The 26,339-nt window shown below is 38.6% G+C and overlaps 1 protein-coding gene across 1 annotated transcript in view; it reads right to left on the reverse strand.

The window, feature by feature from the left end:
• gpr158b (G protein-coupled receptor 158b) overlaps positions 1 to 26,339 on the reverse strand; it is an 80,532-nt gene that overhangs the window by 15,388 nt on the left and 38,805 nt on the right. Inside the window, exons 5-8 of the mRNA XM_008433114.3 lie at positions 25,125 to 25,193; positions 11,498 to 11,607; positions 7,851 to 8,089; positions 518 to 656 (exon numbers count right to left, since the gene is read on the reverse strand). Of these exons, the coding sequence (XP_008431336.2) occupies positions 518 to 656; positions 7,851 to 8,089; positions 11,498 to 11,607; positions 25,125 to 25,193 (557 nt within the window). The remainder of the gene's footprint in view (positions 1 to 517; positions 657 to 7,850; positions 8,090 to 11,497; positions 11,608 to 25,124; positions 25,194 to 26,339) is intronic.

Raw genomic sequence — 26,339 nt, forward strand, 5'->3', positions numbered from 1 at the left:
AATCAATGAAAAGATCAAGCTCCTCCGCATCCTTCCAGTTCTCTTATTGTCATCTGCAGAAATGCACCGCTCCCAGTCAAAATCAACCAATCAGAGCCAGGAGGAATGTCCTAGTGCTGTCAATCACACTCATGTATGTGCTGCTAAATTGTGCTAATGGCTGAGAAACAACTTACCATTCCAGAAAAACAGCTAATCTGAAGTCAGATAACTAGCCTTAGCGTTCACGTCGGGCTATGCTGTGGTGAACTGGTTGTAGCATAGCAGAGAGCAAAGAGGAAGCTGTGAGCAGAACATTAAAGCATGATTGACAACACTAAGACCCGCCTCACAGCAGGACTTTAGGGGGACAATTTCATTCACAGGTTATCTGTCTTATATTTTAGTGTTACAACGTAGTGATAATGTGAATAAACGCGTAAAAAAAAACCCATATTGTTTATAAAAGTTACATACCCCAGCTTGAAGAACACATATTGAAGAGAGAATAGTTTGATGATCCATCACATTGACCCACCTGATGATGTGGAATATGGCTGATATGAGGAGCTCGTTGTAGATGGCTACAGCAATGTACCGCGGCTCGTGGAAAGCAGAGGGGATGGTGCGGACGGCGAAGCACAGGTACACGCCCCACAGCAGGAACAGGAACTCAGCTGAAACGAAGACAGGCCAGCTGGTAAAAGATCACCAGATTTGAAGTCGTTTGAATGTCAAATGCATTAATGTTCTCATTTTCTAAAAAAAACCCTGATGTCCACCAGATGTGTGTGTTTTTTTTTTATCTCAGTACAAATCCAGATGTTCTGTAAAGGTCTGTTAGAGAACTTTTGTATTTACATGTAAATGTCCAGTAATACATATTGTCCCATTTGAAAACATAAACATGAATTAACAAACAAGCATCATGAAGACTGAGAAACACAGCAGACAGTCGGGGAAGGGAAGTTGTGAAAAAGTTTATGACAGGAGTAGGTTGTAAAACAACATCCAACATTCATTTCACTACATCCAAATATGTTATAAAAACACATGGTGTTATGGGGTATGCTCATTTTTTCCACGATCTTAGACACTGTAGAGAAAACATGAACTGATAACTGACATTTGTCGATGCCTCCATTGTATCTTTCAGATGTTTTACGCTTCCAAAGTTCAACATTCACTTTGATTAACTTCAGTTTTTTGCTACAAAGTATAAGAAATTAAAACATCTTTAAAACATCTCAGAACTGATGACCTGTTATCTGCCGTTGCAACCGCTGTGCTCTTCATAAAGCCCTATGCTAAATATTCCCAGGATGCACTTTTAGGCCAAACAAGAAGAAGCCTTTTCCATTAGCGCCCATATTTTATATAATTCTCTGAGTAGCTGCAGGCTTTCTGTGCTTTACCTACCTTTAACTCCCTCCATACAATAGTCATCTTTGTGAAAGCCTTGGCAATATGTACCCTTCAGGAAAACATTGTTTTGTAATTTGCCATCCATGGTTCTTATATCAGAGAGCTGTGGTCGTGTTATTGGGCATATTGTTTAGCTCTCCAAACATGAAGGACGTCAGGAATACTGTAAATGTAGCGCCATGTTAGTGAGGAGAGTTGCTTCCAAACACTTGAATCAATTCACAGTCAAATGCTGCAGGTGAAATAACCACATGCACTTAGCCTTAAAGGGGCAGTGTTATGTATTTTCCGGATCCTTTTATAGTGCAATGAAGTAACTGTGTTACCTTCAGTTATAAAAATGCTGCACAAATCAAATACGACTTTAAAGAAATTCGATTAACTAAGAAATCACACATTAATAACTTTGTCCATGTGATGTCATTAAAAAAAAATAGGTGCCATCATCCTCCAACTACTTCCTGTCTTCTTCTTTGTGGTTTGCGCCAGTGGCAACGTCTGGTTGTTGATCACGTGACTCATGTGATGCGCAAAAATGTTTCCATTGTAGGTTTGTGACATAAACCAATTTCAATATGGCCAAAAATGGTGGTATTTGTGAAAAACAATGTAAAAAAAAGCACATTCCACTAAAAGACGTTGTAATTGACGGCTGTAAAAGTAAAAAAAAAAAAGTTTAGAGGGTATGAATAGTCCTTCACACAGCAATATACTGGTTTAAATACGGTTAAACTTTCAACCCCTTCTTCAAATCTTATTATGAAGCAATAAAGAATTATAAATTAATCCTCTTCCCATGACAGCAGCGTTTGTTATCCTCTTATCATGGAGCCGAGTTATAAAATAGGGTAATTTACAGAGAGGACGTTGAGAAGAGACGCCTGCCTTCATTGTTACAGGACAATATTTCAGAACAGGCGATCCAGTGTGTGGCTGCAGATAGCTCATTATCACCTGATGAAATTTTAAAGTATCAAAAAATCTAAAGGAATTATTGTAGAGCGCAAAGCAGCGGAGTCTGTCTCTGCACCATGAAATTAAGTTTGGGATCAATAGAGTATAATCCCCAAAGATTAGTACAAACATAAAAGCATCATCTATCACTGGCAGAAACAGAGTGAAATATAAATTTAATTTTGCACACCCTTTTTGTGAACTTTCCAATGAGGCTCAAAGTGATTCAGTGACTTTTTTTAGGTTATGCTTGTTGTTATTTTTTTCTGTTTGCAAAATTAAAGAACTGTCACAAATAACACATGAGGCCTGACACCGTAACAAATTTTGCTGGACAATACAGAAAAATTTGTTTCAAAAGAACACAACACTGGAGCTGGAAAACATTTTAAATAACAACAAATGGATTGTGAAGTTTCAGAAAGCAAAACTACACTTCAAATAATAATAATCATTCAGTTTAGAAAAAGAAAACAGGCAAACGTGGCAAGAAGTACAAACTAACTTCTTCGTACTGGGTGCTAAATATTTCTCAAAATGGCGGCTTTTCAAAAATATTAGAAGGAATGTCGCTTTAACAATTGTTGTCTAAATAAAAATTAGTATGCTCATTTTAATTTATTATATGGTTGTTGTTGTTTTTTGCTTATTGTGACAAGCTGAGGTAATCTCAATCTTATTTTTAATTAATATTTAGGAGTATGCCAGTCTTTAAAGCATCACTAACTACATAGAAAGTATCCATTTGTCAAAGCATCAATAGTGCAAGAACCCCCCCCCTACACACACACGCGCGCACGCACGCACGCACGCACGCACGCACACACGCGCACCCCCATTCACACGCACACACATGCACGCACACCCCCACACAAACACACACGCACACACACACACACATTATATTTCTGTTTGCTATTTTACAATGGCTGATGTAAATCTTGGCTGCAACTAACGATTATTTTAGTTATTATTCTGACGACTAATCGGTTAATCAGGTAAAAAAGAATTAACACATTCTACAGATATTTCGCCTAACCACTTAAGCCTCTTATGCAATATTAAAAATACATCAAAGGATGCAAATGAACAAAAATAAATAAATAAAATAAATTCCCTTTTTAAACAAGAACATAAATATTTTATTGCCTGAAATGCAAAACTGTTGCATTCCTGTAGTAAATCTGAAATGGGTAAAGCTGCAGCTTTAACTCCTGGAGAGGTTTGTCTAAAACAGTCTTCAAATCATATAAGACAAAATTATTTTAGGAAGAAATAACTATTGCATCATGCAGGTGCTTATAAATCATTCACACACACATTCTTTTTCTTTGTTTTTTTTTTTTTTTTTTACAAAGAGGGCTTTTCTACAACTCTTGTAAACATTAAAAAGCAAGCCAAAACAGAAAGAGAAACAGGACTGCTTTTCAAAAACGGGGTGTCATGCAACCGTTGATGCAATGCTCCACAGCTGCTTCAGAAGGTGCTCCCCGTCCCTCTGCAGCCTCCGCAGCATGTCGCCGTCTTCTCTCCAGCTGTCAGAGCAAACAGCAGGGCTTCCTCATTTCCTAGCTTGTCTACACACATTCAGAGGAACAACCGGAGGGATTCCTGCGCACGCTTCGTTTCGGAGCACGCGCATTTGTTTGAAGATGTCGTCGCTTTGCAGAAACACACACGCACACACACTTTCTCTCTGTAGATACTTTGTGCTGTCTCCAGAGTGTCCTTAGCTGTCCTCCCTCCACATGCGTGTCTTTCTAAAGTTCTGGTGGTAGAAATGTCTCTCCGCATCGTTGGCTACTACCCGCCAGCATTTCCCCCCCCCCTCTCTTCTTTCCCTGCCACTTCCAGTCTCTCAGTCTGCATGTCTGTCAGTTTTCAGTAGGATCTCTGAGGGATTCATCGTTTCTCCCTTTCCAAACAGGATTAGTCTCCCCTGCTGCCAGACTGGCTCCAGTGAGGTGCACATCGCTGCCTCCTGCTTCTAGAATCAGTCACCGAAGAACAAGCGCTGTAACACAAGCTGAAGGCCATCTGGGTCATCTTGAACAGAAACACTGCAGGGTTCTTGCAATTTATGATGAGAGCGGTATGGATTCAGAGTGAAAGGTACGAGCTCAGGAATCTTTATCCACACAATCCAACAATGAGGCCCTGCGTTTTTATTTGGCAAATGTTCTCTGCAGACGAGCCTCCTGAATATGTACAGGCCCTTCTCAAAAAATTAGCATATTGGGATAAAGTTCATTATTTTCCATAATGTAATGATAAAAATTAAACTGTCATATATTTTAGATTCATTGCACACCAACTGAAATATTTCATGTCTTTTATTGTTTTAATACTGATGATTTTGGCATACAGCTCATGAAAACCCAAAATCCCTGTCTCAAAAAATTAGCATATCATGAAAATATTCTCTGAACGAGTAATGAACCTAATCATCTGAATCAACAAAGTAACTCTAACACCTGCAAAAGATTCCTGAGGCTTTTAAAAACTCCCAGCCTGGTTCATTACTCAAAACCGCAATCATGGGTCAGACTGCTGACCTGACTGCTGTCCAGAAGGCCATCATTGACACCCTCAAGCAAGAGGGTAAGACACAGAAAGACATTTCTGAACGAATAGGCTGTTCCCAGAGTGCTATATGAAGGCACCTCAGTGGGAAGGAAAAAGTGTGGCAGAAAACGCTGCACAACGAGAAGAGGTGACTGGACCCTGAGGAAGATTGTGGAGAAGGGCCGATTCCAGACCTTGGGGGAAGCAGTGGTCTGAGTCTGGAGTAGAAACATCCAGAGCCACAGTGCACAGACGTGTGCAGGAAATGGGCTACAGGTGCTGCATTCCCCAGGTCAAAGGTCAAGCCACTTTTGAACCAGAAACAGCAGCAGAAGCGCCTGACCTGGGCTACAGAGAAGCAGCACTGGACTGTTGCTTAGTGGTCCAAAGTACTTTTTTCGGATGAAAGCAAATTTTGCACGTCATTCGGAAATCAAGGTGCCAGAGTCTGGAGGAAGACTGGGGAGAAGGAAATGCCAAAATGCCAGTAGTCCAGTGTCAAGTACCCACAGTCAGTGATGGTCTGAGGAGCCATGTCAGCTGCTGGTGTTGGTCCACTGTGTTTTATCAAGGGCAGGGTCAATGCAGCAGTTATCAGGACATTTTGGAGCACTTCATGCTTCCATCTGCTGAAAAGCTTTATGGAGATGAAGATTTCATTTTTCAGCACAACCTGGCACCTGTTCACAGTGCCAAAACCACTGGTATTACTGACCATGGTATTACTGTGCTCAGTTGGCCTGCCAACTCTCCTGCATTTTAGACATTTGTGCAGGAATGTTAACTATAAATATTATGAGAATTAATCCCTCTGTGTTCATAATGATTTTTTCCTTTCTGCTCTTCCTGTTTGCTGTGTGCCACTTATGCAGCATGCAAACTGTGAGCTGGACCAGCATCCTGATTATCAGTCCATCTCTGCCCTTCAGGAGGCTCGTAGTTCTTATTACGCCAAAGGATCACTCCATCATTTAAAAATTATTAAGAGACTTGTGTGGAGAAAAGGAAAATTGTACTCCCAAAATGTATCATTTCACATTCAATTTTGAAATTGCGAAAGTGCCCTGAATTACAGGTAGTATGTTTAGGGGCCCCTTGAGTCTTCCTTAAATAAAAAGCTCTTTTTATCTACAAAAGGAAGCGCATGAAAGCAGAGAGGTTCATCAGATTTAGAGGAGGTCACGATGGTACCTGTTAATGTCTGCTACATTTGAACAAGACTCCAATTTGTAAAGTTTTGCAGATAATTGGAAGAAGTCAAACTAAAGTGTCACCTGTAAGTGCGACTATATGCATGGATGTTTGGTTTTGGAATTACCACCTACACATAATAAGTGAGGACATCATGTTTACAACAAGTATGAAGGAAAAAGTGTGGAAGACCAATAGAAAGGCAAATGACTGACATTATTGCAGGTAATTTATACCAACAATAACCTCAGTCAGAGGGTGGCGCCAAACACACAACGGATCAAGATTACGAGAGGAGGAAACGCAACAACGAAACTAGACATTACGGGAGTGATCAGATTATTTTATATTTCAGGTGCACGTATACAAAAACTTGTTGATGTTCTGGTGAAAAAAAAAGTTTTGCTTTTCTCTTGAACATGGGAGTGAGTGAAACGACTGAAACATTTTCCTATCCTTTAGAGAGTAAATATGCCAGCTACGTGGAGCAGGTGATTTAATTCACCCTTCTGCCAACACATACCCACATCTCTATTTCATCTATTTCATCCTTCCTACCTCTTTTTCATTCCTGAAAATAAATCCTTTTCTACCTACATGGCTAAAGCTTGTACTAAACTGCTTTATTTATGGAGAAAATGGTCACTAAAATGCACAATTCTCAAGTCCTATCACCTGAAAAAATTGTATTATTACCTTCTATTATTATTCTAATTATATCGTTACACCTCCTTATAGGCTGTGAGTAGATTAAAGAAAATTGATTTAAATTGTTGGTTGTCAAAGCGGACATGAAAGACCCCAACCAGCAGGTACGAATCTATTCACGGTCGACACAAAACGTCTCACAGGAGGTGGCGTCATTTCTGCTTTCAACTGAGACCGCAACGGTGGAAAATGGTACCAAGTCCAAACGATAAGAACTGGACAGAAAAGCCAACACGATGGTCACAAACCAGCAGAAGAGAGAGGATGTGCTGGCATCACTAAAGGAGACGCACAGAGAGAAAAACATCAACTTAGTGTCAGTGATCCAGCAGAGGGACTCTCAACACTTGGCTCAACATTGGTGAATAAATATGTGAAGAGACGTGGACAAGAAATGGTGAAAAACTCAAGAGCTACTTTACTCTACAAGCTGACCAGAAACCTTAACACAAGTGTTTGAGGCTTTTTTATGGACCATGAAAGCCACCTTAAAAGACCCAGAGATAAGAAACTGTAGCAAAAAGCTAGCAGAAGGCAGGAGGAAAAGATTAATTATGATTAATCGTAATTAATCGATTATTAACATTCGTATTTATTTTTTTAAAAGAATTGTTTGTTTATTTTTATGTATTTCTAATATTTTATAAAAAGGTCAAATGAATAATTTGTGGAATGTGGCAATTTTAAAAATCTGATTAATCGATTAATCATCAGAGTAATCGATTGCTAAAATAATCGTGCAGCCTTAATCTCGACGGACAGTGATAAGGTAGTCACCTGAGCTGATGAAAACCTTTGGATTTACAAACACAAATATAACACAAATACCCCTTGACCTTTTCTCTATTAGATTTATATTTCTCCAAACATTTTTCAGCTGAACTCCCATGACAAAGCAATTGTTGGTAAAGTACCGAGATTACAATTGACTCGCAAGCGTGGAAGTCAGGGTCACTTTCCTCTTGACCAAACTGCCAAAAAAAATAATAAATAAAAAATCCCCCACACACACACACACACACACTCACCCACTCCCATCATGTAGTCCCATCGGTCCAGCAGGCACATGCTGAACTGCATCCCCTCTGGTGTGAAGCCTGCGACTATCAGACTGCGACTCAGCTCCGGGCTCTGGCACACGGCCGACGTCCAGGCCACCAGGAACCACAGCACAATGAGGAGAATCACCGCCAGCAGCCGCAGGACACGCCAGCTGGTCATGTAAGGCGTCCTCTGGGCTGTGCGGGAGAGGAACACCTTCAGGACCCTGAGGGAAGGAAACACGGTCTGAATCTGGAAAAACTCCAAAGCTGAGAAGTAGATGTTTTATCCGACATTTTCAGTTTACTTGTCCATGTATTATTAGATTATCGCTTCAGTCGACATTCCCACATGAACAGAAAACATATCCATTTCAGTTTTATTTATTTAAGTCTGTCTGGCGTGTTGCCCTTCTTTACTAGATGAAGTGGAAAGCAAAAGCAAGAAATGTTTTTGTTCATAACATATAAAATACAATAATCTGAATTCGTTTTTAGTACAAATTCGCTACTGATGCGTTAGGAACAACTGCAGGTTTTGGTGGATTTGCCCCTGAGAAATTCCCACACATGAGTCACGCATGTTGCTCCGGTGAGCGCTGCAGTCATAACCCACACTGGTTTCGGTTCCACAATCCCAGCTGTTCGCTCTGAAAGCACACACGGTCCAGGAGTTCTGCAGCTTTACTTGTACGAAACAAATGGGGGGAGGGGGGGAATTATCCACAGTGGTGGATTTGTGGTTGGATGTAAATTGTGGAGTTGTTGTCTGAAAGAACTGTTTGCTCTGTACTGTACATTGATTGACAAACTGCAACCAGAGCTTCTTACAAGCTGCAGTAAGCAATTTTAATAAAAAATATTTTACAGATTTGTTAAAACTGTCACTGGCTCGTGACAGATTGGTATGAGATAGATAATCTGTGAAAGAATCGAGCTCCTCTGCCTTTTACCTGCGCTAGCTAGAAATAATCAATAACAGCAAGGAGGAGGGTCTTAGTGCTGCCATTCATGCGTGTATACATGCTGCTCACACCCTCCCTCTTGCACTCTGCTATGCTACAGCTTCTCTCAGTCAGCAGAGCCTGTTGTGAGCGCTAAGGCGAGTTAGCATGGCCACAAATGATGAAAAACTGTTTTTCTGGGACAATAAGTTGTTTTTCTGCCATTAGCACATTTAGCAGAAACACACAAGCGTAATTGACAGCACTAAGACCCTGCCCCGGCCTCTGAATGGTTGTTTTTAACTATGAGCTGTTGCATTTCTTCAGACATCAATTGTAGCACTGGGAGGAGGTGGAGGCACTCAAACCTTTCACAGATTATCTGTCTTATATTTTACTGTCTGGACATGCTGACTGTTTTAACAAATATCTAAAAAAAAAATTAAAAAAAAATAAAATTTCTTCCTAAAAGTTTCATATTGCAGCTTTAAGGATTTTGTCTTGCCACATTTCGACAAGGGCCAGATTTGTGAAGTGAAAATTTCATAGTTCTCCTACAAACAGATCCGGAGCTGAACCTCAACCTGAGCTGTAAATCTCTGCAGCTTCTCCTTTCAGCTTTTCTGATTAATGTTCTCTAGTCCAGCTAAAGTGAACCTCCATGCCTTGGTGTACATTTACATCTACGTATAATTTTTTTCACACAGTTTTGCATAATTTTGTGTGTGGCCTGCATCTCAAAATTTCAATACCTTAATAAGCAGGGAAGTTTGAAAAATATGTCATTAGGGGCATGTCATAGCAATGCATAGGGAGAGCATTACTATGGCTCCATGCATTGCTATGGCTCCATGCATTGCATGCCGTTAATGCGGCTCGTACCGCTGCGTGCCCACCCACAAAAGTGGTATCAAAACGTGCGGCTCAATCCCGGCATTGGAACTATTATTTTTATTGGGGATCGGAGTTACGATGGCGACATAAAAAGCGAAAAACGAGCAAAATTTCCAACTGCTGAAACGCAGAGTGTAACTGACACCAACTGCCGCTTTTTTAGAGTGAGAAACAGGGTGGAATTTGTCCCCAAAATAATTTTGAAATCGCTCTCATGGCCGTAAAACTTGTATTATTATAACCCTCTTATATGCTTCAAACAGTTGTCTGATCACTCTTGCGGATCCTGAACAGAAAAGAGCTGTTTGGACTGCTTTGTTCAGAAAAACTAACTGCTTCATACAGTTAGAATTCAATCTCTCCCTGTGTGACTCACTCACATGATAGTTGAGCTGCTCTTTAGAACTACAATGACTGAAGGTCAGAACTACAACATGGCGGAACTCTCAAATAGCACACATTAGAGCTGAGCTGGCATTTAGAACTACTTGCTGTTTTGGGCATTCTATAGCTGGACTGTTACACGTTGGATTAATGTGGTCATTAATCCAATTTGTAACAATAATGAAGCTTACTGAAAATTTCAAAATAAAAGCCTTGACATTTTTCACATCAGGTAATTGCTCTTTTGGGCTTTATGTGACTGGTTTAAACAAACTACTGTAACACATTTAATTGGTGAGGTAGTTAAAATGAAGCTTAATGAAAGTTTCAAAATAAAAGTCTGCATATTCCCCTCAGGTTAGTGCACCGCCGTAGGCGATGCACTAATATTAGCCTTTTTTATGTTTTTTTTCCTCAGGATAGTGAACTGCCTTGCGCAGCAGGGCAGTTCATTAACATTAGCACAAACATTAGCATTTCACTGCCTTTGACTAGTGCACTAGCACTTTTACCTAAAGTTAGCTATTAGCTAATTTTCTCATTAATTAGACATGTTTAGTGTACTGAATGGAGCACGTAAAATGAAAACAACATGGTCCTGTTGCTACACATGCTACTGCCAGCATTTAGGCTAACATTAGCATATTGGCTAATTTTAGCTTATGCATTAATTTTAACATAATGAATGGTACAAGTACTGCTTAGTCAACATGCTTCTGCCTCTCCACAGGTTATTGACTACATTGCAGCTTTCTTTAGCATTAATGCTAATTTTTAACATCATAACGCTGGGTCAAAACCGATGGGCACACTTTGGCAGGTCCCTTTAAAATTTTTGCAGGAATTTTCTAGTTCTCTGTTTATAATGCTCATCATTAGCAGTCCAGACTGTGAGAAATCCGTTTCACCTGATATCCAGCCGGACCGCTCAGGCTGTAAGAGTTTTATTCCCCCTTGGGAACACTTTCTATCCAACAAGCTCGCAAAATGAAATAATAAAAAAAAAAAAAGTCAAATTGGTTATTTTGCCAAGAGAACTTTATGACCAATCTTTGACCTCCTTCTCCCAGCTCAGTAATACTTGCTCCAAGCTGCAGATTAGGAAGCCAGAGTGAGTGTGTGTGTTTATGAATGCAGGCAGACGTGGAAAGATCAGACCTGATGTGAAATTTAAATGTGCGTACGGGCTAAGAAAGCACGCAATCTTTGAGAGGGAGCTGAATTATTGAAACAGAGAAAGGAGCAGAGGAAATGGTGGGATAGGAGACGTCGAGAGGGAAGTGGGGTTTGCCTATTTTTAGTTTTTGCTTTCAATTTAATATCACCATCAGAATAATTCAAAGAAAAAGAAAAAAATAGAGAAACATCTCAGATACAGATTTATGCTTTTTGTTGTCATTAACTCAGCCGTACCTGTACAGCTTGAGGATGACTGTGCCGTACGCGACAGCGAATCCCAGCAGGCGAACCCACCTCAGGAGGATGCATCGGAACACGCTGGGGTTGAAGTACAGGATCATCACCTGGAGCGACAGACAAACACACCAGCATTCTGGGTCAGACCGGACCCAGAATGCTGGATCCGGTTGGGTTTCACGATATGCTGCAAAAACGAGAAATCTTCAGAGTATTTTTGGTTTAGTTCTGGTTTAACTTTTTCATGCCACATTCCCTCCAAACAGCACTAGTTTTTGTTTGGGGACTCCCTTAGGCAAGCCCACAGACAATGCTACAAAATATGTAAAGAAACCCAAACTTTAAGTTTAACTTTGTTTTTTTATTCACTATTCAACAATTATTACAATTGTTTAGCATAAATGCTGCCTCATACATGCTGATTTTCGATGGGCATGAATCCTGCGGCTGAAAATCTTATTATCAGATTATATACTATGACTTTACTGCCAGATAGCGCAAACTTTCATCAAAATCCCCTGAAATTCACATCAAATTTTATTTTATTCCCACAGTTCTTATGGATGTTTGCAGCTATATGTCCTTCGCGGCTGCATCGGACAGCCGCGAAGGACATATAGCTGCAAAACTGTCCTTCAGTTTTTTCTTGTCAGAAACGTTTCCATTTCTTGAGAAGCAAAGCAGCTCAATGAATTTAACCGGCAGCCAATCAGAAAATGAGCATCAGAAGTAAAACTGAAATAAATTACTTTAACTTACATTTCATAAAAAAAAAGGAATAACAGAAAACAAAAAATATAAAAAAAAATTCTGAAAAATTTTATTTAAAATTTTTTACAACAATTCAGTTTTGTTTTTTATTTTTGCTTTTTTGTACTCTTCACCTTCCCTCTAACATAGTGCCCCCCACTTTGAAAAACACTTCAAATAAGACAAACTAACTTAAAAGTACATTTTCAGAAAGATGACGGTACTTGTTTTAAGTCAATGATTCCTTAATATTGATTTTAAAAAAGCTCTACTTCCACTGGCAGATTATTTCACTTATAACATGGAAAACATGTCTTGTTATAAGAGAAATAATCTGAAATAATCTTTTTCAACAAGTACTGTTGTTTACAACTAGTTTTTAAAACAACTAGTTCAAAACAATAGTACACTATTGCAAATATTGTAAGATATTTACACTAGAAACTGGACCAAAAATGTTGTGTGTTTGCAGTAATATAATGTCACACATATCGCATTTCTCTGTAGTTCATAAAAAAAAGGAAAAAAAAAGAAACGCAGTGTTCACTATGAGAGAAGCAGAGCTGGAGGCATCACAGAGAGCTCACGCCTCCACAGCTCACATCGACTGAAAGCAGCATGTGGGTTATATGTAGGGCACGACATTAAATCTCACTCGAAATTCTGCGTTTTCTTCTCTTGTTTTTCCAGAAATAAATATTGATGTTCTGACCTGATCCAGTCTCGAATCGTCTCTCCAGTTTGTCACAAAGCTTTGAATTTGGTGACAGTTCATAAATTATTGCTTCACCTTCTTCTATTCGGATGTGAAGATTTTTTTTTTCTTCCCCCCGCAACTATTACCTGAAGTAGGGTGCGATGGAGGCTAATGGAGGCGAGTCTGGCATACCGAGAAAAATCACGGCTTCCATTTGCACTTCTGCATTTCACTTCATTAGCGTGCAGCTCAGCAGGACGCCGTGTATTAAATCTCCAGCGGCCTCCGTTCTGAACTAAATGAAGCTTGGATCAGTCACTTAATTGGTACGCCCCCTCCTGACCGTTTATGCATGACCCTTTCAGGAATTTGCATTATTTTTGCGGTTTAGGGAAGTCTGAAGAAAATTACCACGCCCTTTTCCTCCCCCTGAGGCAATGTTTAGAAGGAAGTACGTGATTGTTAAAATTTCTGCAGGAGCTCACAGACTCCAGAGGTAAATGTAAGGCACTTGGAGCAAAGTTTGAAAGTTCCAGAAGAAAAAAACCCGTTTGATTTAGAAAGTTTAGCCAGAAAAACAGATTACAGCATTGGTCTTCATGCTGTAAAGACTCAGGTTTTCATAGCTACTCACTAAGCTAGCTTAGCCATTACCTTCCTATGCAGTTCTGCTTGATTCTCATCTCCCTTCACTGCCCAATCTTGTATTTCTCTCACTGACTTGGATTTCGCTGGTATAATTTTAACCAATCAGTGAAAAGAAGGAGAAGTTGTGAACAATGAGGTAAATTTTCTGTATTTTTAGAAATGATAGCAGAGGAAATTAGCAAAGCCGTTCAGCTCATTTTGGCCATGTTTTAACATATTAAATTAACATGGGCAGCCATCTTGTTTGGCTCGGCACTTTTCTCTTCGCGGTGGAAGACGGTTGTTAACAGGGCAGGAAATTTCTGGTGAGCTTCATAGCACTAATTAGCGCATTAGATACGCCCCAGCCAAAAGTTAGCCATTGGGTAAAGTTTAAAATAATACACAGTGAAATACGCCTTTTTAATATACCACAAACTTAACAACACAACCCAGTGCATCCTCTTTCTAGAAGAATAATTTTGTAAAAGCGTTTTTAATCAGAAGCTTCTTCCAATTTGCTGCATCACAGCTTGCTACAGGAGACACTTCCTGCCCACAGCCTCCTCTTTGAAGAAAGTTAGATAGCGGGAGTTACTCCAACAACTCACTTCTCTTTAGGAGTAATTTTTTTTTTTTTCTTTTTCGGGGATCAGTCAAGGCAGGAACAATATTCCCTGACGGCTGTCGACTCTGTTTGGAAAACACACACCCTGCCAGAAACCAAAAATGCTTCAGAAACTGCATCCACTTTGAAGCGTTTACTTGCTCTCCAAATTCCCCACATCTCAGTCCAGTTGTGCATCTGGGATGTGCTGTACAAACAGACGTGATGCATGAAGGGCGTCCAGCTTACAGGACATAAATCATTCACCACTAAATCACCGTCAGGATTCTAGAAAGATCCATGCCTCAACCAATCAGCACTATTTAGTAGTTTTAATATTATTGTGTCTTTATTTCTAGTGCTTTTACCATTTATGTTGATGCTGCTGGATCTGTGAATTTCCCTCTTTGGGATAAATAAAGTTTCAAAATCAATTTTGAAATTAGACCAGCCTACTATTAAACAGGTGGTCATAATATAATGCCTGATGGTTATGTCAATTGTAGGCAGCGGTTACTATAACAAATTTCACTGGACGATAAATTGTCCCAGAAGTTATTGTAATAAATGATAACATTGTTTTGAGACCCTTTTCAAGTAATGTAGTGGTAGTGGCATAAAAACACCAGAACACATTCTCAAAGATCAGTAAATGTTAAGTTGTAATGAAGATTTCCCCGATGGAAATGGAAAACATTTTAATATAATTCACCCCTTCATTCAAAAGTTGATTCACTATGCCATAAACAACTAAGGTACAATCAACCATCCACGGATTTAAATTTAACCACAAAACATGTATGTATAAAAATAATGATAACAAAGGAAAAAACAGCATATATTATCTTTGTAATGATAAAGCACTCTACTGAATCAATATACTTCATTGTACCGAGATAGAGAATTATATTTTATCATTTTCCTCAAAGTAAAAATGGATCCACTCTCTTTGGTATCGTTACAAGATTTGTTCCACAAACAGAAATTCAGCCTTTCATTCGTTTAGTTCTGACTTTTATTTATTTATTTTTTAATTAGTGTGAGGATAGCCAGCCTACGTCATTGCAGCTGCTTAGGGCCCCGGCATCACCACAAGAGCACCAAGCTAGCGTTACCCTAAACCCCTAACCCTAACCTAAAAATATACATATTCATATTTAAAACAACACTGAATAATACAAACTAAATGCTATTACACATGGAAAAGCAATTTCTATATAGTTACTGTAGTTGTTACACAAATAATGGTTCATTTCTTCTGGTGGATGGTTGCTGCCACTTTTGGGGGAAATATAAGATATCAAACTTGTTAACTTGTTTACTGTAAATGCATTGTTTATCAGCTGATGTTATGTTGAAATAGTTGAAATAATATGGTACACTTAAATACCACTCGACCTGTCCAGGGTGACCCCGCCTCTCGCCTGGAACGTTAGCTGGAGATAGGCACCAGCAACCCTCCTGACCCCACTAAGGGACAAGGGTGTAAAGAAAATGGATGGATGGATAGACAAATACCACTCTGTGTTTCAAAAATCCAAATAACTGTTTTTTGTTTATTGATCAATAGCCATTATAAACACTGGTATGATGTAAGCTAATTACAAATTATCTAATGATAATCAGTATCTTTCACACATAGAGTAGCTTTGGAATGGCAAAGCATCTTATATTGACATGTTGATATAAGGGGGCCACCTAATAAAATCTGCTTAGGGCCCCAAAAAGGCTTGTGCTGGCCCTGAGCATACGGTCGGGTTTTCCCACCAAATGTCACAGTTTGCAGAAACCCAAAGTCACGACTGCAGTGGCACAAACTAAACAGCACAGAATAAAGTGAAAAATGAAAGAACTGGAAAATCTCCGCTCCCCTCCTGTCTTGGCATTCAAGAGACGCCGAGCATACTGTGTAATGAGGCTTAAGTAACACCAACACCTGTAAGCTGTTTTTCCGCTGAAAAGAAGCAGAACACGTGTGACAAATCCAACAAAATAGCGAGCCAGCCTTGCGAGCGCAACAGTCTGGCTGGGAGATGCATTAGGACACAAGGGGAGCTAATGCAAGATAAGGAACATGAATCACCGCGCGCGCTCCATCGGGCCGACGGGACAGCGGCTCAGAGACCGTGGGATGAAGACAAAAATGATTAAATGAGAAAAATATTAAATCTGACAAGATATTATGCAGCTACGGAGGATGTTACGAGTAAAAGATGACTCAAAGCAAATGTCACAGGATCGTGAGCGGTGAACTAATCCAAAGCTTATTTCCTCCTCGTTATCGTCGTGGAATTGGCAGGATGGATTTCACACATGCTGCCAAAGTGTGGATCAGCGTGCAGTTAGACTGTCATAACAACACTGCTGGTCTGAGTCGTCGTCGGTGTGTTCACTCCAAGTTCGGCTCTGACACGCCGGCTCTGCTCCTCAGCAGGAACGTGACAAACAGAGTCAAAGCTGCTGGATCTGGTACAACAATAAGAAACTGGAACATCATAAAATGAGTCTCATAAAATGATCTCCTAATATTTTAAAGTCCAACTTTACAGTGTAGAGGAAAGTACACCAAGGCTGTCACAGCTTCTCTCACACTAAGAATTAAATTAGCTTCTCTTTGGACCTGAAAGGAACAGCATAGAGTCAGCACACAGCTTCAGTCATCACAGCTAGAAACAAGTGATCAGGCTCCAAATCTGGGTGTAGTGATGAACTCTGACCCAGACCTTCAGAGCCACATAAAGACAGTTACAAAGTCGATCTTCTGCCACCTGAAGAACATTTCCACGATTAGAGGACTAACATCTCAGCAAGATCTAGAGAAACTCATCCATCCGTTTATCTTTAGTTGAATTGATTACTGCAACAGTGTCTTCGCAGGTCTGCCTAAAAAAATCAATCCTCCAGCTACAGCTGATCCAGAACGCTGCTGCTGACATTCTCACTAAAACCAAGAAAATAGTGTTCATCGCCCCTTTTCTAAAATCCTTCCACTGGCTCCCGGTAGCTCAGAGAACTGACTTTAAAATACTGTTGTTAGTTTATAAATCAAGTAAACATGGAGAAGCAGCATTAAGTTTTTATACTCCTTCAATCTGGAACAAACTTCCAGAAACTGCAAAACAGGCGAAACACTGCGTTCCTTTAAATCAAGGCTAAAACCCACCTGTTTGTTGCCTTTGATTAATAATTGCTAGAAAATATTTTAATACATTCTATGTGTATGAGTTTGTTAACGGCATTTAACAAAATGTATGTTTTATTGTTTGTTTCATAATTGATGTTTTCAAATGATGATTTTACTATGTAAAGCACTTTGATCTGCCTTGTTGATGAAATGTGCTATACAAATAAACTCAAGACAAGAATTTCCATTTTTAATTAAAAAAAAGTGAGCCTGAAGAGTGACGTCCTTAAACTAATGAGCATCACTCAACGTGCTGGTCATTAAATTGTCTCCCACCTTTAGCAGCTAAAGGATTACAATGTTTTAATTGCACAGAGCCTAGAGTAGGACTCTGATTGTGTGTGGTCATTGTGTGGCATGCTAATATAAACCCAAATGGCAGGATTTTAAAAGCATTAAATTTATTTATTAATTCACTTTGATATACTTTTGCCATTTATTGTTGCTGTTACAATCAAACTCAAACTTGACAAAGCAAGAAACTAGGATGGTAATATCATTATCTACACTGCTGTGAGATATTGTTTTTTTATTTTAAAAAATTGTCACTAATTTTAACAACAGACAAAGATAATTTGTGGGAGTAGGAAATTAATTCTTCAAATTTTGATTGCATTTATTACAAAAAAGGTTATCTAAATCACAGGTAAACCTTTAGTTGTGCCTCTGAATCAATTAGTTCATCAGCAGGACTCTGAAGTTCTTGTCTGCATGCTGAGGAGGCAACTTTTCCATTTGAGTCTGTATGTTAAACCAGGAACAAATCTAAAACAAATCTTTTCAAAAAGTTACGTCTAAGTTTGAAATTTTCTGTAGGAGTTGAAACATTTGGGCATAACAAAAAGCAATCATAAAAGAAATCTGTAGTAAGGAAGCATTGTGCTTATTTTCTTTGTTCTTTGCCATTGTTTGTTTCTGATTTTGCTGATCAACTCATCTGAATTTGTACGTAACTCATTCCTTACATTTCCAAAACACACACAGATATTTGGTCCCAAGTCCGATCAAACCCTTCATTACTATGAGCCAGGACGCTGAAACGGCAGACAGCATTTATTTATTTATTTTATATCTAGTAGAGGAGGTGGCTGTCTTGGTTTGCCTCCAACCTCTGAAGCCTCCTCCATCAATTAATCAGCAGAGGTATTTTTAAAACAAGTTGTGCCAGGACTTGATGGACTGTTTAAAAATGCATTGAGCGCCGGAGTGGTACAGCTACAGCTGAGAAGACTTGTAGCAGCAGAGGGAAAGAAGTAGAAGGAGAAAAAAAGAGAAGGAAATAAGCTCTGGCAACAAATGTCGAGACTGGAGGAGAGGATGCAGACAGAAAAGGAACATGCAGACGAGGTTATAAAAGAGAAACACGGAGGACGTGAAGGGCAGGGATGAGCTTGAGACAAGCAGGGAAGACGTTGAAAAGTACAGTAAAAAAAAAAAAGATGGTGAGATGTAGCAGCGCAGTGGGAGGAGATAACACTCGACTGTGTGAACATAAAAGTGGCAGGATATTTTAGTGCGGCTATTTTTGGGACTGGAGGTATCCTTGGGGTGCAGAGAGAAAAGGATAAGTTGGCGGATAAAAAAAATCAAGATAGGTTTGATCTCATAAGGATGGACCCACCTTCACCGATGACTTCATACAGAACACCCAAACATACACCTGGAGTTTGGGTGTTTGGGTGTAGTGCCATTCCAATGCCACTATGAAATAGAGTTAAGATCAGGTCTAAGAAGGTCTTATGTTATTTTAATTGCAATTTTACAGCTTTTGTTTTTAGATAACCATTTAAAGGGGAAGTATTATGTCTTTTCCAGCCACACAACATCACTTTGTAGCACAATCAAGTAACTATGTTGTCTTCAGTTGTATATATCAAATATAAGGAATTTGGCTACATAATTTAACACCTTGAAATTGGGCCTCTGTCTCTTTAAGAAACGTTTGTTCTTACTGAAACTCCGCCTTCAGGAAGTCAACACATCAACATTTTTACCAGCATTGCACTGAGAAGGAGGTTGTACAATGAGCTAAGCAGATGTGCAGTTCCACCAGATATTTGCTAATTGTTGATGACTAGTCTGAAGGAGCCGAGTGGGGAAGTCAAGGGGGAAACAGGCTCTGTGAGGCAGAAACTTGATAGCATGAAAACTTAGCTTTGGGGAGGAGCTTCATCCATGGAGGCGGTGCTAGGTCCCTCCATGTGTTTTGTACAGCTGAATGATTGCCATGGGAGATTCAAGGATTTCTCATAACCATGTGTGCATGCAGTTCACTGAGCTTGTTGCAGTCTACTCACTTTATGTTTCTTTGGTTAAACTATTAACCTGTTGCGTCTATACTTAGACTATAATGATTAGATTAACACAACTTTATATTGTTGTGTTATATATTGTAATTATATATATATATATATAATTTATATTGTTGTTCAAGCAAAATAATTTTGCTTGAAGGCAAAATTATTTGCCTTCAAGCAAATAATTTTTGACGGATTCGGGTCGGGCTCGGACCATAAATCTAAACTCTACTATGAAACATAAAAACTGGGACTGTAACTTTTTTCAAAAGAACAAAACAAATATCATGAAGCTCTTTTCTCAAAGGATTTACCATTTTTCCTTCAAATGGCTGAGATCCAGCCCATAAGCTTTCTGTTGGTGGACAGGAGAGCTCTCTGATAAGGAGAGTGAATTCCCTCCCTGTTAACACGACACGCAGGTTTCCTCCATCTGTTTCCCTTCTAAAGATGAGCTTCTGATTCAGCACAGCAGGTGCTCTGTGGGCACAACGGTAAATGTACACACACACAACACAATGGCACCCACCCACCACAAAGCCTGGCTAAGCCACGCACAAAGTGAGGAACACTCATAGCTAAGCTGTCCTGCTCTTTGTTATTGTCCAGACAGACATTGAGCACATGGACAGTGGGCCGCAGCTCAAAGAGGCAGGACTTATTGAATAAGTCACATTTTATCTCAGAGCGACCAAAAATATCAATCTATGTATTGTATGCGATAGATCAACCAAACAGTGATTCTTGAGAATAGTGACAAAATGGGTTTCAATTTTCCCAATTTTTAAAAAAATTATTTCTCAACCTTATGTATGCAAATATGACAAATAATGTTTTGGAAATGTAAAGATGCTAAGGTACAGGCTCCCAGTTGCAACATTTTTTATTAAATTTTTAATCGACCTGACCCAGAACTTTGTCATCACCATCTGACAAAAATAAATCTAAAATCATTTTTTAATGACCCTATCAGTTATACTTTTACCCAGTTTTACAGGCAAATGCTTCTCAAGAAACAAAAGAAATATTTAAAACAAAAAACAACAAAAAGTCCATCTGACCGAGTTGACACAGAACTGAATGTCTTGACAAACTAGTGAGTAAAAAGAAAAAGTTGATGCATATGAAGTGATGCAATTTATGTAAAATACATTAAAATGAATTAACTGCACATTTAAGTGAGATTTGTCAACAATTTCACTGAAAAAGTCACAAAAACTCTGGTGGAGTTGACATCTGACGTAGTTGACAAAAAGCCAAACTACCTCAATTGATGTTATTCTGAAGGAGGCCATATTGTAGCTCTTCAGGTACATGAAATCTTTACAATAAACTAAAATTAAGCATTTATTTCACAAAATTTCATCAAAGTTTTGTAAATTGTCAGTTATGGTGTTGACACATCATGGTTGTGATGAGCAACTTAGGAATAAAAAGAAGAAAAATCTAAAGAATAACATAAGCTAACCAGAGCTAACTAGCCCTCTTAGCAAAGGAAGAGAAACGAAGAGGTCATGGGGTCCTCAGAAGTTCTGGTGCCCCCAATAATGACAGATTTTTTAACATTCTTTTTATGTCTGACAGTGTTGACAAAAACTTGGGACAAATTTCACTGGAGTTGGAAAATATATAAAAATAATTTTTAATTCAATTTATTGATACTTTTATAATTATTTATATGAATAATTATACTTAATTGTCATAATATACTATCTTATTATTCCTTTAATTGTTTTAAACTATTATAATGTATCTGCTCTGGCACAAGGGATTTTAAAGACACCTACTACAATGTTTAAAATAAAAAAATATTCAGCAAACACAAGGAAAATACACATTGTTGTGCTCACATGACCCAGGTTAGTTTAGTCAGATATTTGAAAAAAAATTATATTTTGTGTATATTTTATTTACATTTTGTGCTTTATCCATAGGACCTGTTTTGTCCCTATTCTCAAGAATCACTGCCAAAGTGATGTGGAGTGAATGAATGAAGCTAAACAGAACGACCAAGTCAAAGTTCACACTCAAATTCAACTATCTCTGCTGAGACTTCTGCACTGACATTCCCAGATGCTCTCTGTCCAATCCGACTGAGTTTGAGATATTTTCCAAAGAATAGAAAAGTTGTAGATGTGTGAGACTTCAGATTCTTATTGTACACAATTTCCTTTCCACTTCACAACTATGCGGTACATTGTCTTCATTTTAGCTTTTTTTTGTTTTATGCAATATTCATGTACTATTAATTTTATTCTGTTTTCATACACCATTTCTCTTTGTGACTCTCTTTCTTGAGTCAATACTCCAACATTGCTGTTCTAGTGCGAGTTATATGTTTGCACACTGACAATAAAGATTTGCCTTTTCTTTTTTTATTGAGTCCCATAAAAACTGAATAAAATAAATTACATTTGCTGTTGTTACATATGAGAATCCGAAAAGTTTTTAAGGCCATGAAAACTTTTCTAACGCAGTGGACTTTGAATGAGTTTTTCATGAGCAACGGCGACGCACTTGGTTTTATTGCCCGTGTCCCACCTGAGGTCAGCACCCGCAGTCCTTTCTCTTCATCACTAGTTACACAAGTTGGGCTTTTTTAACCGACTGTGCAACATGATGCTCATCTTCCAGCAGATTTTTGTGTTAAATATAAACCCATTTCCATGTTTTTGTCTTTCTCAGCTCCATAGAGGATTGTCTTTTGTTCAAATGCCCAGAGTGTCAGTTTGGTTCAGCGATGGTTATGCAATAGTATGAAGCAAAAACTCCATATTTGGTTTTTCCCACAACGAGCTCGCATCACAGTACAAGTATGTATAAAACAAACCTATTGTCATCTATAATGAAGCAGTTTATACTGGTAATTATTGATTTCTTATCTTCTTTGCCATTAAACACTTTTATTAATATATGGTTAGTATGTGGATGCAACCCATCACCATCCACAAACCTGCATATCCAGGCAGATGATCTCGACTAAAATTAACGTCTTCCATTAAATAGTAAGGTTGACTTGGTCATTTTGATGTTAATTCTATTTGAATTAGCTAAATTATTTTACATCTACAAAATGTCTGAACTTCTTAGAATAATAAAATGCACTGATGTGTATTTTGCTCTAGGGTGTATTGTACAACATATGACTATGCAAGAACTTTTTGCCATGGGGGTCAAAGCTTATGAGCTGCACTGTATGTGTGGCATAAGTTGCAACGCTCATGCTAGAGAAAGGGTGATACTGAAGGTTTGTTTAGTTAAAGTCACATAGAAACTGAAGATATAGTTTATACAACAGTGTTTCTCAAGTATGAGACTCATGGGCTACAGATGAAACGATCTGAATTAATATCAGCATTGGCCCTGATAATTAAAAATATTCTATATCGGGTATCGGTGACATTATGACTGATCCATAAGGGCAGATCGATCTATTGCACTTTCTCAGCCTTTTGAAAGACGGTTTGCTGCAGGTTATTTTTACACATTTGACCAAGATAGTCAACCTATCGGCTTTGTCAGTTTCTTTCTCATTTGTTTTACTCCTAATTGCACTGACTAAACAAATCATGTTTTTACATGTTTAGCCAAGCTTGTTAAGTTATTAGTGTATTTAAGTTTGCTGTACTGGTGCAGAGTTATTAAACACATTTGTACTACAGTACATTATGTCTGTGTTTTAAAAAAGAAATGTTTTAAGTCAATTCAGCACCGTTTTTCTGTTGGATCGGTATCGGCCCATACTAACCCTCAGATACCTGTATCGGTATCTGAAGTGAAAAAAAGTGGATCGGTGCACAAAAACCAAAAGTTCTGTAGGACCCGAAGTACTTTGTAGCATCACGTGAAACAAAACAGAAACGAAGAAAAACAACACAGAAGACAAAGTAACAATGAAGTCAGCAGCAACATTCTGCTATATCCTCCCACTTGTCTCCCACACAAACCTAACAAAAACACACAAACAAGTCATTTAAGAACCGTATTAGCTAGCATGTGACATGAGTCAGCTTGTCCTACATCTCAAACTGTGTCAGTTTCCAACTTGGCTTATCAGTTCAGCATTCACTAGATTGTCAAGTGAAAAACATGTCAATTTTTGTCACAATAGCTTTAGTGAAAGTTGGAAGGCGGCCTAGTGACATGTCAGCCAAATCTAAAATCACAGACGAATCATCGCAGCAACGCTCCATATCTGCTGCTACTTCATGCCACATGTAAGCGATCTGATGAGTGATTCTGTGGGTGGTGCTTCTGATTCAGCTGGTTACATCCACACTGTGCTGTTCTTGTACTTTCCGTGCTGTACGCCGGCTCCTCTGCCTACTTAGTTGTTTGTCTGTACTTTGAAGAAATTGATGCATTCAGGCAGAAGTCTGTGAGGTATTTTATGATTAGAGTCATCCATATCAGCAGCAATGGATGTGATACCTCTGACAAACTTAATTACTTCCAGGGATAATCGTAAACTTGATCTGATCTGACTGACAGGTCCCAGGTCAAAAACAAAGTAAAACCTGCCCAACTTGTCTTTTAAAACATGAAGTTGCACTGGTATTTTTGCTTTGACTGGTGTGATGTACTCTATCTTCCTGGTTTTAGTGAGCAGCAGTGTTCTGGATCAGCTGCAGTTGTCTGGCTGTTTTTTTTTCAGCAGACCTGTGAGGACACTGTTGCAGTAATCAATAAGGCTAAAGTTAATCTCATGGATAAATTTCTCTAGATCTTGCTGTGACATTAGTCCTTTAATCTTGGAAATATTCCTCAGGAGATAGAAGCCTGACTTTATAACTGTCTCTATGTGACTCTGAATGTTCAGAGACACATAAAGGCACCATCCTGTGTTTCCTGTGTCCTTTACATGAACTGAGGCAAACAGGATTTCTTTGAACAATGACTTCCTACTTACGTTGCTTTCAGAAAGGTCAACTTTGTTAAATCCATAACTAAATCTGGTCCTGTTTAGAGATTTCTCCACCTGAGCTTTGGATCTTTGTAGGATATGTAGAATTACCAAGGAAATCTTTGCTGATTCTCTGACTAAAGCTGGATGTGACCTGTTAGTAAATGCATAACCACATATTTTAAGTTTTTGGTGGTGCTATGTTCAAACATTTCTATTTTTGGGTGTTAAAAGTTTGTGATATTAATTTATAACTTAATCCTGCTTCTAAAATGTTTTTTCTCTTCATGCTGCTGTTTGTTCGATAGACTGCACTGGATTTTATTTAGGAGTACTAAGGGGATGCAAGCTACAGATTTTGAATTTTCATCAGTAAAATGTATTCAAAACAATTTATATTATTTGCTCTTTAGAATTAGGCATACTTTTGTCTTGGTCCATAACATAAAATCAAAATACACAAAGTTTGTGCTTCTAATGTGCACAAATATTCCCAGATTCAAAGGGTTTGGATACTTCTGCAAGGTCGGGTCCCATTAAGATCAAACCAGAGACTTACTGGGAAGTACAGCAGCAACCCCCCAAACAAGATGGCTTCCAGCAGGATGAGACCAGAAGTACGGATGCTCTGTTGTAAAGGAAGAACAAAAAGAACGTTCATTAGTACATGATGGGAGACAGCGAACGTTTGAGTACTCTGCAGCATGAGAAGTCTCAAGAGACCAATCCTGTTTGCAGAGTCTCTAATCTGGCTGTTTTGTTTTTGCAGAAAAACAAAGGAATTTTACAAACATTTTCATATTTAACCTCGTGTACGGGCTTCAGTGTTTTTTACACATTCAGCAACTTAATTCTTAAACTGTGCTGTCTAAAATCAAACCCTCCGATTCAGCCATAATGAGTACCGATTTGCATTTCAGTTTCTTTCCAGGCAAAAGCAAAAAAAAACAAAAACAAAAAACAAACAAAATAATTGCCTGTTTCAAAGCAAACAACAGAATAAGGAGGGTTTCAGAATATATATTTATTTAACGTCTTGTGTTTATCTTGAAGCAGCATGGGAGAGTGTAGAGGGGGAAATGAATTTTTCTGGGTTGCATTTAATTATCCATATAAAACTCACTGAGGACTTTGCTGCTGTGTTATTCTAAAAGCCCCCAGGGACGTTTTTTTTATTTTTTATTTTTTTGTGAATTGAAAGGAAGATGGGAGATTCTGAGGGAATAACACAGATGATCTATAATTAGCTCACTTATAAAAGTTCCAGCTCATATTCGCCTGAAGGCTGGTTGGAGTCGAGCTACACTGGGAGGATCTTGTGTTTAATTCATTTCTGCTGCCAAAGAGCATCTTATGTAACAACTTGAAACAAGGCCTTATGTGCAGTGGATGTTAAATATTTGTGGATTAGAATAATATTAAAAGTACTTGATAAAGACCCTTTGTTCTTTAGGCTAACGATAAAGCACTAAACACATTTGGCTAATTGTATATTCGTCTTAAACTACATTCATTGCCGTTTGCTGCACACCTCTGTGTCTAGATTTGATCTGCAATTAGTCATTTTTGATTGGCCTTAATGGTTTTTGGCATTTAGGAGAGTGGGAGGTTGATGAACAGCAGAATGAGAGCAGATTTGGAAACTTTAATCACAATTCTTTTTAAAAAAGAAAAAAAAACGTGTAGAAATGGCTAGATTTCTGATGTAGAAATAAGTGTTGAGATGAGCCATAGCATTTGTTCTGATTAGCCTCTGTTTGCTTGAAAAATAAGA

This window comes from Poecilia reticulata, chromosome 17 (assembly GCF_904066995.2).
Source record: "Poecilia reticulata chromosome 17, P_reticulata-male-v2, whole genome shotgun sequence".
NCBI classification, from domain to species: Eukaryota; Metazoa; Chordata; class Actinopteri; order Cyprinodontiformes; family Poeciliidae; genus Poecilia; species Poecilia reticulata.